General features: G+C 43.5%; 1 protein-coding gene across 4 annotated transcripts; it reads left to right on the forward strand.

The window, feature by feature from the left end:
• Positions 1–562: 562 nt before the first annotated feature.
• Positions 563–16,607, forward strand: fli1rs (Fli-1 proto-oncogene, ETS transcription factor-related sequence). 4 transcript variants are annotated; one of them, XM_086037857.1, is made up of 10 exons: positions 565–766; positions 7,799–7,977; positions 9,046–9,215; positions 10,196–10,399; positions 10,586–10,678; positions 11,847–11,906; positions 11,981–12,040; positions 12,943–12,990; positions 13,183–13,269; positions 15,156–16,607. In XM_086037857.1, exons 1-10 carry the CDS (start codon positions 749–751, stop codon positions 15,701–15,703), a joined length of 1,467 nt encoding a protein of 488 aa, XP_085893983.1. In that variant the 5' UTR covers positions 565–748; the 3' UTR covers positions 15,704–16,607. The 4 variants fall into 4 exon arrangements, with proteins under 4 accessions (XP_085893986.1, XP_085893983.1, XP_085893985.1 ...); XM_086037860.1 differs by lacking the exon at positions 10,196–10,399 and having other exon boundaries at positions 563–766; XM_086037858.1 differs by lacking the exon at positions 13,183–13,269 and having other exon boundaries at positions 569–766.
• Positions 16,608–16,610: the final 3 nt, after the last annotated feature.

Below are 16,610 nucleotides of genomic sequence, written 5' to 3' on the forward strand. Positions count from 1 at the left end.
CTCAATTGTATATAGCGTTTTATATGTCAATTTAATGGCTTCACTATTTATATTTACATATTATTTACGTCTATATTTATTAATACATGTATCCCAGCCTTTTATTGTTTTTGTTCTATTTATTGCATTGTTTGTAAAGTGCTTCGTTACAGCTCTAGCCGTTATGAAATGCGCTATATAAATCAAATTGTTTTGTATCTTAATATCCATAAAAATATGACGACGATATCGCGGCAATTTTAATATTGCCATTACGGTTACATCCCTCATATAAAAATGCTCTCGTAATGTGACATTTTAATTCAAGAAAGACTTTTCCCCCCGCATTGATTTACTGTAATTCGTGACTGCTACTACCACAGTGTTGGTGTCCATTTTTTCCTCAGAATCTTATTCAATTAGTCAGGGCAAATTTCACTTACGGCAAGAATAAATCTTCAATGTAAACGGAGGTCACGCGGCACCTTGCCTGAAAAGTGTTGTTTGAATGCAAGGGTGACTTCACTTCCCACTTTAGAAAAAGAGAGCGAGCAAGAGAGAGAGAGAGAAAAAGAGAGAGAGGGCTTGCCATCCGGTTCATGGTGTGCGAGCAGAAAAAAAAAAAAAGAAAAAAAAAGGAGCACTACAATGGTTTGCGCCATCGAGCCAATGCACCTCCGCGTCAATTGAAGCCCGCAAATAAGTGAAGAGAAGAAAAAAAAAAAGAGGAGAAAGAGACGCGTTCAATGAGCAAGCCGCCGCTTCGAATATGGACTGCACCATCAAGGTAAGGACGTGCTCGCTCGCTCGCTCGCTCGCTCGCTCGCTCGTTGCCTTGTTGTAGTCGTGGACTTTCCACGCGCGCACGACGCGAAGCCTTCTTCCACCCACACCGCGAGTGAGAGAGTGCCCTGCACTCTTTCCTTCTTGTACAAAATTTCCTCTTCCTTCCCGTTCGTGGTTGTATGTCGGCGCTAGAATAACACAAGTTAACCACCGCATCTTTTTCTTCCCCCTCGCGCTCTCCAGCAAACCGGCCACCAATTAGCGTGCGCAAAAAAACAAAAACGAAAAAAACCCACCCATTTTATTTGCCCTTTACTCTTTTCGTTCTTCTGGCGCGTATTTATTTCACCAGCGCGTTTGTTTTTTTTTTGATACTACGCCACCGCACCCGAACCGAACCGAACCGAACCGGCACGGACACCACGCGTGGACTTTTTGTCAAGAGCGACGAGCGCAATTTAGAGAGAGCGTCGGTCGAAGCTGCTTGCAATGGAGCGGCAGGTGTCCCTCAGGGCATCGTGGGTGGCGACCGGGAGGCCAAAAAACGGTATTTGACTTTCGATCATGCTATTACTACTGTGACTGTTTGACTGAGATGTGAGGCTAAAACCGGCCTACGATGTGCGCGTTTGACATCGAAACCGACGAAATGACGCCCGATTAAAACAAATTAAACAAACAAACGAAAAAGGTTTCAAATCCTCCTATAAAACGACACTTCATTGTGTATTTGCTTTATTTGGTTAAAAGTGTCTGACTCGACAAAAAGGCGTCTGTATAGATTGCGGAAGTCATATTTGAGATCTTTTCAATGTAAAGGCGTGTCTCGCGCCGTACAACACAAATGCGACAAAATCAACGAATTGGACATTCAGCGTTACAACGACGTTTTCGCTCGAGTGGGTCTTCGTGTTCAAAAAAAAAAAAAAAAAAAAAAGAAGTGTCACATGCACATTCGTTTGCACACAATGGCCCGCTCCAAGTTTTCTCTCGCGTCGATTGTGTGTGTGTGTGCGCGTGCGTGTGTTTGGTGGGGTTTATTTTAAGTCTAATTTATAGCTGCAAACGGGAGCACTCGTCAGGTGTCGTTATCGCAACTCTGCAGGCTTCCTGTCTTAAACCTCAGACTTTCCGCACATATTTCCGGCTGCCCGGACCATAGAGACACAGAGTTTAAAACATATTTTTTTGAAGTGCAAAAAGAAGCAAACAACTACAAAGGCTCTCCTGTCAAATAAAAAGCTTTGGTCGAGAGACGTTTCAGCAGAGGGTTGGGGAAAAAAAAACACACTGTTTGCAAAATCAGCTCAAGTCAACTTTTACTTCTGCTTTTTTTTTTTTTTTTTTTTGGGCCTCAGACAGGCTCACAACCTTTGCACAACTTCGTCAGAGGACATATACTGCTACCGCTTGCAAACAACTCAATAAATGGATAGCATGGCGGCTACAATTAAAACCACAAAAGGATGTGGATTTTGTGGAGTTTAAAATAATCTGCTGCGGGCTACTTTAATCCTGACAGCCAAGAGTATAGCACAGTTTTGTACCCCCCAAAAAACTGATCTGTCTTTCAATTGTTTTCTAGTTCTAAAAATGTGACCCAAGTCAACATGACCTCTCATGAACTTATAGCTACAAAAAAAAAAAAACAGGCAAACTAGGCAAGGCAGCTTTATTTATACATTTCATCAAACACAAGGTAATTTAGTGTGCTTCACACAAGCAAAATATGGCAACTATATTAGCTAAGATATCAAATTTGTTTTAAGATTGGATCAAGTTGCTGAAAAATTGCATGAAACATTAACATTTTGTAAAATTCTCATTTCATTCTTCTAACATTGCTCCTATTCTTGTAATGTTTTAATTGTATCATCCTTTTTTTTTTTTTTTAAGTACAACTACGTTTGTGTAAAACATTTTTGCCTATGTCATTGTTGTCATATGTTTACATTTACGCCTCACAAAAAAATACAAATTAATCTGGTAACGTTTCCACCATTCAATTCCAAAATCAATTCTTTGACAAAAACATCTTTATTTGCATTTAAAAAAAAGTATTTGTCGTCAAATCGCATTTTGACTATTTTAGTTCCAAAAAAAAAAAAAAAAAAAATCTCAGAAAATTGTACTTTATTCTTGTCATTCAATTGCAACTAATCTCAGAGCATTTCAACTTTAGGTGAAAAAGGTCCTTTTTTTCTTCTCCAAATATATTTACTCTTAGCATACTATCGTTACATCTTTTCTGTCAGAAAAAACATACAACTTGTTATCCTTTTAACGTTTCGAAATCATCTTTACTCATAACGTTTCAAATTTAGGCAAAAAAAACATCCATTTCTGTTACAAACAGTTTTAATTCTTGTTCAATTTCAACTATGCTTGTTACAATATTCTTATCGCAGACAATTTTTGCCAAAAAAATGTTTATTTGTACAATTACGAAATTATTCTCGCAAGGTTTTGACTTCTCATGAATATACTTTTTCTGTACATGTGTGGTGAGTCCGTAATGTTTGGACTTTACACTTGGGAAAGATGTTTTTCTCTCTTGTAGGATTTCATCTCAATTCTCATCCACCTAAAACGTTTTTTTTTTATCATAAAGTATGTTTTTTCATCATATTCTCAAATCATGATCTCTTCTCTTGCATCAACTTTTCATAAATTAAACATTTTCGTGCAATATTTCTTTTCAAAAATTAAGACGTTTTTCTTTTAACATTACAAATGTATTATTCTAACTTATTGGACATGAACATTTTCAACAAATGTTCATAACACATGTTATTGTCATAAAAAATTGACTATCTCGAGAAAAAAAATGTTTTCTTTGGAATGGTTACGTCCATTTTTTGTACTGTTTTCACTCATTTGTAAAATAACTTATTGAAAAATGTTTTTAAAACAAGTTTGTAAAATGATAGCGTTTTCCACATAATGTTCAAACTTTATTTTCAGAAAAATGACAGCTAGTATCGTTACCAAAAAAAAAAAAAATCTCATAAGATTATGCCAATTATTTTTTTCCACGTCTAAAAATGGCATTCCTAAAAAAAAAAAATCAATAAATCACAGCATTTTGTATTGTTCGTTCAGACCACTATTTTGCCTTTTGGTCTGACGTTGCTGCTGTTGTCCAAACAAGACAGCGATTTTCCCTTGGGAGCTAGTTATCCAAATGGCGGAAAGGCAGAAGAGGGCTGCAAAGTTTAACACCTGACACTCACTTCTCCCACCCTGTTGCGTCGAAAGCAATTGTTGCTGTCAGCGACGACTTTGTACGACACAGCAGAACGCCGCATGCCTATGGCGGCATCAGATTTATTGCCTGAAAACATGAAACTAGGGATGTTCCATACCACTTTCGATACGCAGACCGATACCAGTACGAGTACTCAAATCTTGAGTACTCGCTGATATACCAAATAACCAAAACCACTAGTACTTTTGAAACAAGTCATCCAAAATCAAAATCAAACAGACAACTCCCTGATTTTTTAGTCTAGGGTCAAAATAAATTGAAGTGCAAAATAATACATGTTCAACTTTTAACTGCATGACACTGCGACGTTGGAAAATAGGGCTGGGTGACGATACAGCGGAAAATGTGGACGGATTTCATATCAGCTGATATTGATCATCAATTTTCATTTTTTATTTTACCAATTCAAAATGAGAAAACATATGAGTATAGATAAAATACAACCATCCAGAGGAAAACTAGCATTCATATTACAAATAGATTGATTATTGATGATTATGTTTCATATACATACACACACACACACACACACATATACATACATACATACATACATACATACATACATACATACATACATACATATATATATATATATATATATATATATATATACACACACACATACATACATACATATATATATACATACATATATACATACATATATACATACATACATACATACACATACATACATACATACATACACACATAGATACACACTCGCACCTACACATACATACATTATATATATATATACATACATTCATTATATACATACACACACATATAAACCAAAAGCTAATACTAAACTAATGAATACAAAGCATTTTTTTAAAACCTAATTTATACTCACTAAATTTGAAAGGCAAAAGTCAAAAAGAAATGTTGAAAAACTTGCTCCAACCACGGTTGAGCAACTAAACCAAGGTACAACTGAACATAAGGTTGAGAATTTGGCTTTTGGCCTGGCCGCGTTTCAGTTTTGGGCAAGACTGTGTGATGCAATGCGTCGCTGCTGACTTGTGTGGAAGTTGCTCTCTTACAACAACACGCAACGCTCGTCGCAGATTTTCAAACGGCAAGTCAGCGGCAGCTACGCTCGGTCCCGGGAGGCCGTTGCATTCGCGCTGCTTCTGCGCTGCTTCTGCGCAGCATCGCTTGCGGTTAGCGAGAGAGCGACGAGAGGCCGACTACTGAAAAACAACAAAGTTGCTCTCTACGCTTTGAGGATTGGTTGCCTCGCAGGCCGTTTGGTGCCAGTTTCAGGCCGCCCTTTCACTTCTGCACACTGAGGCCTTGTCTACACGTAGCCGGGCGTTTTTAACAACCGAACGTCCATGGAATATTCCACGTCGCAACTAGCCAGCGGCTAACTCACGAGCTAACGGGCTAATTGTAAACACATCCCTACATGTTTGAGCTGTGACAATATATCCGCTGGAAGCCTTCAGTGGCTGGAATACAGCATACGTATCACAACAAGTAGTTGCAGGGCTTTCCATGTTGCAACAAGAGCGTGCTAGCCACCGGCTAACTCCCAAGCCAAGAGGCTAATTGCAAACACATCGCTACATTTCAGCTATGAAAATAGATCCGCATATAGCCTCCGGTAGCTGGGACATTTGTATATCGCCGGGGCGTTGCCGTGCCGCAACGAGAGTTAGCTCACAAGCTAACAGCTAGCTAACTGGAATTGCGATACGCTTGCTGTTGTGTGCGCGTGTTGCCACAACAAAAGGTGTTAACGGTGGTCACCGTAGAGCTACAAGATGAGCAAAATCATCAACAAAAACAACAACAACAACAACAACAACAACAACGGTTTGGCTGCCCGATGACCTCGCCTCTCCCCTGCCACTACCAGCCTTGACCACGGGGTGTTTTGCAGATTTCAAATGACCCACATCTTTTCAACTTCCTCTGCATGGGCCTGTGCCAAAAGGTTCTGCCGCATGCGGCGGCCAGGTTTCCTGTCGGCTGCTGAAAAAGCACGGCGCTGACGTGCGAGGCCCAAAAGACAATGCTGGGCTCCTCTAAACAAACACGCTTCTCAGGCTCCGGACGTCGTCGTAGTTGTTGCGGTCTCCGCGCAGGCGCAGCAAGGCCTCGTGCCATCTTAAGCTTTGGCAGAAGCGCTGAAGGGACTTAAATCTCCGTTGGACGCCACCCACCGCCGCCGCCGCCGCAAACCCAAAGCTCACGACGACTCGCTTTAAATGGTCAAAGACGAGCGATGATTTTTAGAGACTTGTCATCTCACACTTAAAAGCGTTTGTATTGACAACTCGTCAGATCTTTTCTGACAGCGGTTTAGTGGGAAACGATTGAAAAAAGAAAAGAAAAATCAGTTGCTAAAATTGTGGAGGTAGTGTAATAATTGTGACTTTTAAAAAGAATACACTCTGAAGCAGACACATTGACTGGAGATTGATCACATTGTAAAAGTTACTGTACAGAGTGCTACTGAAATGAAAGTGAAAAAGCGCATTTAAAAAAAAAAAAAAAAAGTCATTTTGTTCCTTATCAACTTCCTGGTTCATGCAGAATGATGGACAGGACTCTACCATTTGCATTACAAAGACACGGTTGGAAAGTAAAAGTGTGGATTTGGTCCTTACACTGGTTGAGAGTTTGAAAGAGGAGGTCAAGCCAAAAGGTTACTTTCAAATATGTTCTATGCCTGCCCACATGGGACTCGGATTAAAATTGCGTTTGTGGAATACGAATTAAGTAGAAAAATCCACCCGTCAAGAAATCCATCTCGGGGGGGCCATTTTGCTACTCGGCTGTGGACTGAAAATGACATCACAGTGCCTAAAATGAATCCTAAAAGCTCACGTATGATATTAACGAAAACAAAGGGCATTTTCGCTGTCTTATAAACGTAAAATGTAGTTTGTCATGTTTTTTTAAAATACATTTTCATTTTCTTTTGTTAGAAACAATGTTTCATCAACTTTGGGTTTTTTTCGTTCATTTTGGTCAGTTTGTCAGTTTTTGTTGATTATGGCGGCGCTATGTGGACAAAAGCGGTAGTGTTTTGACAAAAGCCCAAACCACATTTGCCGTGCGCGCCAGCGCAGCGCGTAGCGTGGTGAAATCGTGAGCTCTTGCTGGTCGGCAAGTTGGACTGAATGACATTTCTATTTCCAGTGGCTGTGTGAAAGATGAATAGCGATGAGGCAATGAATCTAATTTTGTTCAAACAATACTTTTGTTTTGTTTGTTTGTGTTGGGTCTTCTGCCATGACAGCAGTAATTGCGCGTGGGCGTTCAAATCCACTTCCGTCCTTATAGCGAAAGGAGGAAATGAGTATGCCGTAAGGCAATTCAGGACATTTGTATTTTGTGCCAGGGTTGCTCCCATCCTCCTCAAAGTTGCTTAGTTCCAGTAAAAACGATACAGACCCCCCCCCCCCCCCCCCCCCCGGCCACGGGCATAAAACAAAAGTCCCATTCAACTACTTGTAAGTCAATGTTTCATCAAAAGAGTTGTGGAAGTGTTTTATCAAGGTCGAATTGTTGCCCAGTGCTGCTTTAACTATAATCAACTTGCTCTGGACGACTTTTATGGAGAGAATGAAAAGGTTCGTCTCTTGGTTGATGCCAGCCATCCTTGTGGGAATTGGTGGCGTAATTTTGGCGTAATCCTTCGAACACACCGCGCCGGCAAATGAACCACCGGGCGTGATTCAAATGGCGATGGAAACAATGCGTGTTAAAATAGCCAGCTGAGCGTCCGCCGTCCGTGTGGCATAGGAAGCGCTGTCTGTGGTGAGTGAGGACCAGCCCATATACGAGCCGCCCTACAGCGCCGTCATGCACATGAAGACGGAGATGACGTCGCCGGGCGGATTCAAGCAGAGCCCCGAGCCCGCCGAACCCGACTGGCCGGCCGCCTCCGCGCAGAAGAGGAGCGAGCACGTCAACGGAACCAAGTGAGTCAGGGCGGGCCACGGGGGAACCCGACAGGGAGCGGGGGGTGGGGGGGCTTTGTCACAGTCCGGGGGTTTTCCATTCACTAAAAAATATTCCTTGAGCCCGTTCCAAATGCATCACTGTTACGGGCACGACTTGGCCATTTTGTTTCAAACCGTACACGTCATTACAGCACAATGGGGGGGGGGGGGGGGGGGGGGGGGGAACTCCAAAATGTTAGGTTTTTATTTTTCATCTGAAGTTATTGATTTGAATCAAATTGAAAAAAACTACAGAAAAACATTTGAGGGTCTATAGGGGAAATAACTGATCAATGGGTACATTAGAAGGGTACATTAGTTTTTTTATGATTAATTTCAATTAATATTGCAGGTACATAAGTGTATTTTTACAAAAGAAGTTGCATTTTTTGATGTAATGAATTTGCTTAAATTATTTTATTAATATTAGCGATATGCTTTTGACAATACAGTAATGAACTATGAGGAAAATCAACAATCCATGAATACATTTTTGGATTTTTTTTCTCTTTTTATTTCATTCAAATATTGATGAAGGAATACATTTTTATATTGCATTTATTTTAATATTTTATTAATAATAGGATAAGCCTTATTCACTATCACCGACTAGGGGAAATTAAGCATCAATGAATGCATTTTTAGATTTTGTTATCCATTTTAATTCAATAACGAATAAAACTACTAATGCTAGGGGTAAAAATTTGATTATGATCCCCATAATTAATTAAGTAATTATGGAGTGATTATCAAATAACCACAAAATGTTCTTTGAATTTTTTTCATTAATTGGAAACATACTGATTTGAATATTTTTTTAAAGTATTCATTGTAAATATACTATATGTTGTTAAGCATAAAATACGACTATAGCTAAATTAGTAGAGCTTTATTTACCATTAATTTGAGATGATTTTTTTTTCCCCCAATGAGATAAACTTAGAAATGAAGAAGCTTCGGCAAATGAATGCGTTCTTTGAATTACACACACACACACACACACACCGGTGCTCAAACATCATTGGAGTGCGCCGTCGTGTGTCGCAGCCACGAGTCGCCGGTGGATTGCAGCGTCACGAAGCGCTCCCGGCACATGAGCAACGACGCCGTGCCGATGGCGTACCAGCCCTCGTACCCGGAGCCCCGCGTCAGCCCGCCCGACGTCACCCCGCCCAGCATCAGCGCCGCGGAGGAGAAGCGGGTCATCGTACCGGCAGGTGAGCGCTTCGCTCTCGGGCCCGCGATCCCGGGACTCTTCCTATACGGACCCACAACAACCGTGGACGTTAAGTCAAGTTAGACGTCAAAAAGCTTGGTGTAGTAAAGATGTTTTTCATCTCCTTAATATATCCTTCCAGTTCCGTGTAAAAATCCAAATCAACGCCAAACGCGGGAACTCCAGGGAGGGAATTTTATCGACATGACTTATTTGAAAGTCAATTTCCAAACCACTAGCTAAAATAGCACAGCTAGCACATTTTGGGTTAGCGCGACCGCTTGAGCTCATTTTTTGGGAACCAACTGTGAAAACGGACCTCGACAGACTGCGCCAAGCTGGTTGATGGCCAGCGCGTCGATGAGTCATTCAAGCCGCTGAGGAATCTGATGAGACTCGCCGAGGAGTCGGTAATTGCGTCATAATACGTGGATATTGCTTCACAGCGGTGCGCCTCGTAACAATTGGGAACACGTCAAAGACGTGTGAGGACGGCGTCCGCGGCGCACCATTACGGGCAACTCAAAGGTGCGCTCATTGTTTCGCTCCTGGAAATGACTCGCCCCTTCCTGCCGTGACATCTTTTGTACTGGACATCAACATTTGATCAAGATATTAAATGTGAGTCCACTTTGAGTCATATAATCAAACTATGTGGCATTCATAGCCACTTGGGTCTTTGTTTTCTCCTCTTCTCGCATGTAATGTAGTCTTTGACCGATGACTATGCACAAGCCTCCTGGAGCTGCCCCACTGGGATTCATCCATTTATTTATTTTAAATAGATGACTATCTATTCTCCCAACGATGCTGCCAAGGAGCGTGGACCGACTCAACAGCTCCTCCGCCGGTCGCCTCCGAGTAGCGCTCCCGATTAGGACTCGACTTCTTTCGTCAGCGGCAAATTGCGCGCAAAATGCGCCCCCCCTGCTCGATGCCGTTCTCATCCGCGCTTTGACTCTCATCCCCGGCGGCGGTCAGATCCCGAGGTGTGGACGCAGGACCACGTGCGTCAGTGGCTGGACTGGGCCATCAAAGAGTACGTCCTGGAGGAAGTGGACGTCGTGCTCTTCCAAGCGCTGGACGGCAAGGCCCTGTGCAAGTTGACCAAAGAGGACATGATGCACCTCACGTCCGCCTACAACGCCGACATCCTGCTCTCGCACCTCAATTACCTCCGGCAGAGTAAGGACACGCCCTTCCTGCCGCAGACTATTTTGAAGTTGGACAACCACATATATTCGCGGCCCCCGACAAATAATGTTTCCATCTCTCTCTCTCTGTTGTGCCTCGGTCGCTTTGTGTCAAAACAACAACTAACCATTTGTATTGGATTGAACAAAACCTTGAGAGTCTGGCTCTTTCCTGCAGGTAGTCCAACTTTCTCGTACTCCACGACTGCCTCCACCAACACGCCGCCGCCGCCGCCGCCGCCGCAGCAGCCTCGACTGCAGGTCAAAGCTGGTGAGACTCGTCTACTTGCTACCGGCGTTTTTGCATGCGGTCGATCAACCGACAAGCCCGAAAACCCAACCGCAACCCACCACTGAGTTCTTAAGCCGACAATCAACGTGCGAACTGGAGATTTGGATGGATGCTTTGCTCAAACTGTCAGAGTAAACCCACGTCGAAACGCGCTTTTAGTATACATTAAAGGCATTATGAGGCCTCTACTTGAACGCAGGCGACTTTCAGTCAGGATGTTTTCATACGTTGGCATAACCCAAATATTTGCATTAAACCGATTCCATCCAGACAGTGAAAACGAGGGCCGACCGAACGTGGCAGTTCAGCAGCGTTGACGCTTCACGTGCTTCCGGTGGCACATCGCTAGCCGTGGCGGCCGCTGGCCAGAGACTGAGCTCCGCTGTGTTTGTTTACAGAGCAGACGTGCTCAAGTTCAATGTCAGTAAGCCTCCCAACTACAGAAGAGAAAAAAAAATAAAAAATATGCAGGACCTGCCACTGTTGCTAATCAGTATATATTAAAAATTCATGACAATTCCACAGGACAGCTAAAGCTTAACCGTCGTTACCCAAAACAAAGTCACACCCTGAACAACCTTTAGAGCTCCCGCTGAATTGTCCAACCGCGATTCTTCATCCCAACCGGCATATCCATTCTCAGTTCAACCTCCAAATTCTCATCTTACGGCAAACAAACGCGAGCGGGACCCAGCGAGGCTTCGCCAAACAATGCCGAGAGTTCAGAGGCGTGTTACGTAGCTTCTGGCGTCGAAAGCCGTTCCTTGGCACAACGCCGGCCTCAACTGATGACTCCCAAACTCAACAGGCCGTTTCAGGCAGGAAGCAGCTGCGATGGCACAGGAAGTTGGGGTGGCGGGGCTTGGCGAGGGGGCGGGGGGGGCGGAGAAGGGGCGCATAGGTCGCACCGCTGGGACACAACTCACAATCTGCTGGAGACAGAGGTGGCCCAAACAAAAGAAAGCTCACCCAAGAAACTACGGGGTCATCTCCAGACTTGCTGGCTTCTTATCGTCTCGCTCGCCCATTTACGGACTTCCTTCCGCTTCGAGCTTCAATGGCCACTTCAAAAGATTTTGTGCTGACGCTTTGCAAGCGCACGCCTCATCCGTCGTACTCATCAGTCTCATTGTCTCGTTGTGCGCAGAAAGCGGTTTTGATGAGATTAGCCGCAGGAACAGCTGGACGACAAACAGCGTGCCCAAAGGTAAGAAACAACATCAGAACCGGACGCGATTCCCTCGCGCATGCCAACACTTCTGCCGTCTTCTTTCTTGGTAGGGTCCACCATGGAGCACCAACACAGCAGAGTGACAGAAGCAGTATCGAGAATCGGCCAAGGTGTGATTCATCAAAAACACACACAACCCCCCCCCCCCCCCCAAAAAAAACAAACAAAACAAAAACGACGGACAGGAAAGCATAATGAGGTGCAGCTAGTGTAGCCATGAAGGCACCCAAAAGATGGACACCGCGCCAGTGGCGGCAGACCAATCCAAAAAATTGAGGCTGGCGTGAAGGCGTGTGCACATCTTCACAGCAGACCTTTGAAAACAAACCACTGAGTGACACTGGTTCACCTCTAATTGGTCCAACTTCAAAACAATTTTTTCCCCGACAGAAAAAGGTTAAGCGAATTCTGTTGTCACTGTGAAACAATGAATAAAGCCACAGGTATGTCTTACTGAACACTTTAACATTTTTAAATGCCGCGCAAGTGTCGAGAGACTATGATTCAATCAAAATTAAGTAACACTGCTCACCCTCCCAACGTAACGGGAAGTGGAAAACAAAGGCGCAATACTGTCACCTATTGTGAACCGTTGTTCAGTTTAATAGGGGTATAAATGTCATTATTAGTCAATAGTGTAATTAGTAACACAAAGTTTTTAAAAAAAATTAAATAAAAATCAGATTTTCCCAAACCCATGAAAAATAATTGGAGAAAGAACAAATCAACACTTTTCCCCTCATAGTGAACGATTACTGAACCGCAGCTGTTGCCATGACAACCCCTACTTGAGGGGCAGAGTACTGTGTTTATATTCTTGTGTTGTTGGTTCTTGAAAACACTAAACCACAAATTGGAATGAATCCATCATGTTTACGACGTTGAAAACACACAAACGCTGACCCGCCACGTTGCGTTTTGTACTGCACGTCTGATTTGATTTCTAAAATGCACGAGTGTATGGCTGCTTGCGCCGCCGTTCCCTTCAATGTCTTGTGCTTACTCTTTACAGACCCCTATCAGACATTAGGGCCCATAAGCAGCCGGCTAGCAAACCCAGGTAAGGAGACTCGCGGAATCAGTTGAACAAAATTGGGTGACGCAAATGAGACCTTTGCACTGTCTGTGTTGGCAACACGAGAGGAAGAAGAAAAACAACAAAAAAACAAAACAAAAAGTGCGAGCCTGGCACACAAGTGACGGCGGAGGCGACGTCTGTGACCGTTTGCCCTGCTTGCTGTTTTCCTCACAGAAGGCCAAGCCGTCCGCTCGCCCAAGAACCGCACAGGCAGGCAAAGTTGGTACAAGCGGCCTGACCTCAGCGCCCAAAGGCCTGTGGGTAGGTCACTGTCCACGAATATATCAGCTGACTCCGAGCCACACAGTGAAAAGGTCCCATTTGTTTACTCCACGCTGCTCTTGAAAAGGGCTTATGTCATTGTGGCCTTATTCATTTGGGGCTTGGTTTGGTCATCGGTTCCTTAGTAATCTGCTCCAAAATTCATTTGGAAATGTAATCATGTCCGCGGACCCATTTCTTTCCAAATCCTTTTTTTTTTTTTTTTTCCCCCTCCATCTACATCAAACTCAAATGGCCGACTTCCTATTCATATGTAGGCCTTGGCCTGTGACCATAAGACATGTCCACCAATTTCCTGTCCATAAGTGAAACTGAGGTCACGGGCTGGTTCAAAAGTAAATGAATAAATAGATTGTAGGAATGGACAAATTGACCCCTTTAAATGGCTATTTCCAAGTTAAATGTCTGACTTCCTGCTAAATTTTGCTCATGAGTCCTTGAGACTTTTTCACGCTTCCTGTTATGATAGACATATCCACACAATTTTTTGGACCTCCATAAAATGTCAACTTTCAGCAGGATAAATAATTTGAGGAGTTTTCAGGCTTGGCAAAAAAGGGCCCTTCATTTAACTGAGGAACAATGAAGGCCCGCACCTGGCGTTCAGGCCCACTAAGTAAAGGAAATCCAAAGTTGCTCATTCAGGGGTGAATTAATGCGGGATCGACCTGTGTTTTGTCTGTTTTAGGCCTTGCATTCACTATGTGCTATGATGCAATGTCAGCTTTTATCACACTGTTTATTTTGTCATCCGTGTATTTGAATTTGCTTTTATTTTGCTTCTTGGCCCTGTTGTCTACGCCAAGTTGGCATTGCACATGACAATCTAGATAAAGTAGTCAAATAAATATGTATATCAAACTTTTTTGTTCCTCAACTCTCTCAAGTCCAGCCGTTAAAAAAAGAACCTTGAGTGCCAGCCAATTTAGAGCACATTGTTTTTTTATGTAAAACGCAGAAACTACCAAATGAAAGTTTAGACTCCCTTCTTTTGTCACAAAATTTGGTTTTACTTGATTCCATCCACCGTAACACAAGATGGTTTCACCCAAATCACCTGTTAGACCAAAAAAGTGCAGAAAATCAGCTTTTTGTGAAAAGATATATTTTACGGCAACAGTGAATTTTATGCCAATATTTTTTTGCGACAGTGTTGCCTAAAACAACGAAAATGTGCTTTTGATGGCAAAATTTGCAAAAAAATCCCCAGTTTGATTTTTACATTTGACATACTATTTGCATGACGTTTAGTTCAACTAATAGTAGTAGTATTTAGTAGCGTGTATGCAACTGTGCGTGCCATTCAAAATAAAGTTGTATAAAATACATGCGTGTACGTACATTATATCACTGCTTCTACCTCTAAATATCATCTCACTATTTGTCGCAGATTTAATGTGACAAACACTTTGATCGATCATGAGGCGCTTGTAACGTATTTCCAAAGATCCGCCACTCCGTCCACATTCCATTGAGACAATCATCTCATTCAAGCGAGCCAATGCTGCCATCTGCTGGCCATTGTTGTTGTCTACTCTACAACTTCATAACCAAAGAAGAACTGCTCAAGCCTCGACTCCGCCCATTTCCATTGAAAAAAAGCGCAGACATTTCACGTCAAGGAGAGTTACTAGATAAAGGCAACGAATACTGCAGGTCTCAGTGGGCCACATACAGTTAGAGAACGAAACGGCAGGATGTGGCTCGTGCGCCATATACTTCATGACACTAATTGCATGAATAAGTTTGAGTTGGAGTAAGTTCAAGTTTGACAAAAACGCTCCAAATCTGGCTTTGATATTTTCTTCATTGTGTGGCGTAAAAGTACACAAGCTGTTGCTGAATCACAGCCTACCTCTGGACAGGTTCAGGCCAGATCCAGCTGTGGCAGTTCCTGCTGGAGCTGCTGTCGGACAGCAACAACGCCAGCATCATCACTTGGGAGGGCACCAACGGCGAGTTCAAGATGACCGACCCCGACGAGGTGGCCAAGCGCTGGGGCGAGCGCAAGAGCAAGCCCAACATGAACTACGACAAGCTGAGCCGCGCCCTGCGCTACTACTATGACAAGAACATCATGACCAAGGTGCACGGCAAGCGCTACGCCTACAAGTTTGACTTCCAGGGCATCTCGCAGACGCACCAGAGTCACCAGGCGGCGGCCGACGGCGGCGGCGGCGGCGGCGGCGCCATGGTCAAGTACCAGACGGAGATGTCCTACGTGCAGCCTTATCACAGCCACCAGCCCAAAATGAACTTCATGACGGGCCACCCGCCGCCCATGCCCGTCTCGCCCGGGAACTTTTTCGGCCCGCCGTCCACGTACTGGAACTCGCCCAGCAGCCCCATCTACCCCGGCGCGGCCATGAACAGACATCCCGCCGCCCATTCCCACCTGAGCTCATACTACTGAGCATACACAAGCCCAAAGGGAAAGATGATTTGGGGTGGGGGGGTTTTTCCCCCCCAAAAAGGGCATTATAATGTACCTAGGTTGGACGGACACAAGAGACAAACGGACGGTTGTATACTCTTCCCGGGATATTATGAATATACTGATGCCATGCTGTATTTACTGTGTTCGGTTGTAACGGAACCAAGTTTCTCTTCCTTACGTACAGCCGATATGGAAAGTCTACGCACCCGTTCAAATGACAGTTTTTTTCCCCTCGTATGAAAAATGACAGCAGTATGACTATTTTCAATACTTTTCCCAGCATTGTGACTTACAACGTACAACTCAGTTGGAGCTTCTGGATTTGGATTTTTCACTTTTAAGAAAGGGGAAGTAAGTCAAAATGAACTACAGCTCAACCTCTTAAAACTGGTACGTGGATGAGTTGAGAATGAATCACATTCAAATTCACGTTAAAATAGGAGCCGGAACAAACCTGCCACCGTTTCCAGGGCCTCCAATTAACACCAAATGAACTTGAGCTCTTCTAGTAGGATTTTCATTTGATTTTTTTTAAGGTTTTGTGCTAACACTGAGTGCAAGATTGAACTTTTAGGCCACCACCACCAAAAGAACACGCTACCTTCGGTGAAGCATATGGCGGCCACGTCATGCTTTGGGACTGTTTTTCTTCACTTCTCGGTCTCTTTTCCCCCCCCCCCAATATCACAGAAAAACGGCCATTTGAACCGGGGTGAGCAGACTTTTTATATCCACTGCAAGTACCTTTTGTTTGCTAGTTGGCGGAGCGCTTTTGTAAGCGAAAGAAACTTGACGTTTGTAAGAGAAATTGTACAGAATATTCCGTCATGTAGCGACGCCACATTTACTCATGTTAATAAATGTTCCTTGTAGCTAACAACGG

The sequence above is a fragment of the Filicampus tigris genome, chromosome 8 (genome assembly GCF_054856515.1).
Source record: "Filicampus tigris isolate MCC_2025a chromosome 8, RoL_Ftig_1.0, whole genome shotgun sequence".
Taxonomy (NCBI): domain Eukaryota; kingdom Metazoa; phylum Chordata; class Actinopteri; order Syngnathiformes; family Syngnathidae; genus Filicampus; species Filicampus tigris.

Coding starts and splice junctions, on each gene's coding strand:
- fli1rs (XM_086037857.1), top strand. Junction 9,216..10,195: donor GCGGGTCATCGTACCGGCAG/GTGAGCGCTTCG, acceptor GGCGGCGGTCAG/ATCCCGAGGTGTGGACGCAG. Junction 12,041..12,942: donor AGTATCGAGAATCGGCCAAG/GTGTGATTCATC, acceptor TACTCTTTACAG/ACCCCTATCAGACATTAGGG.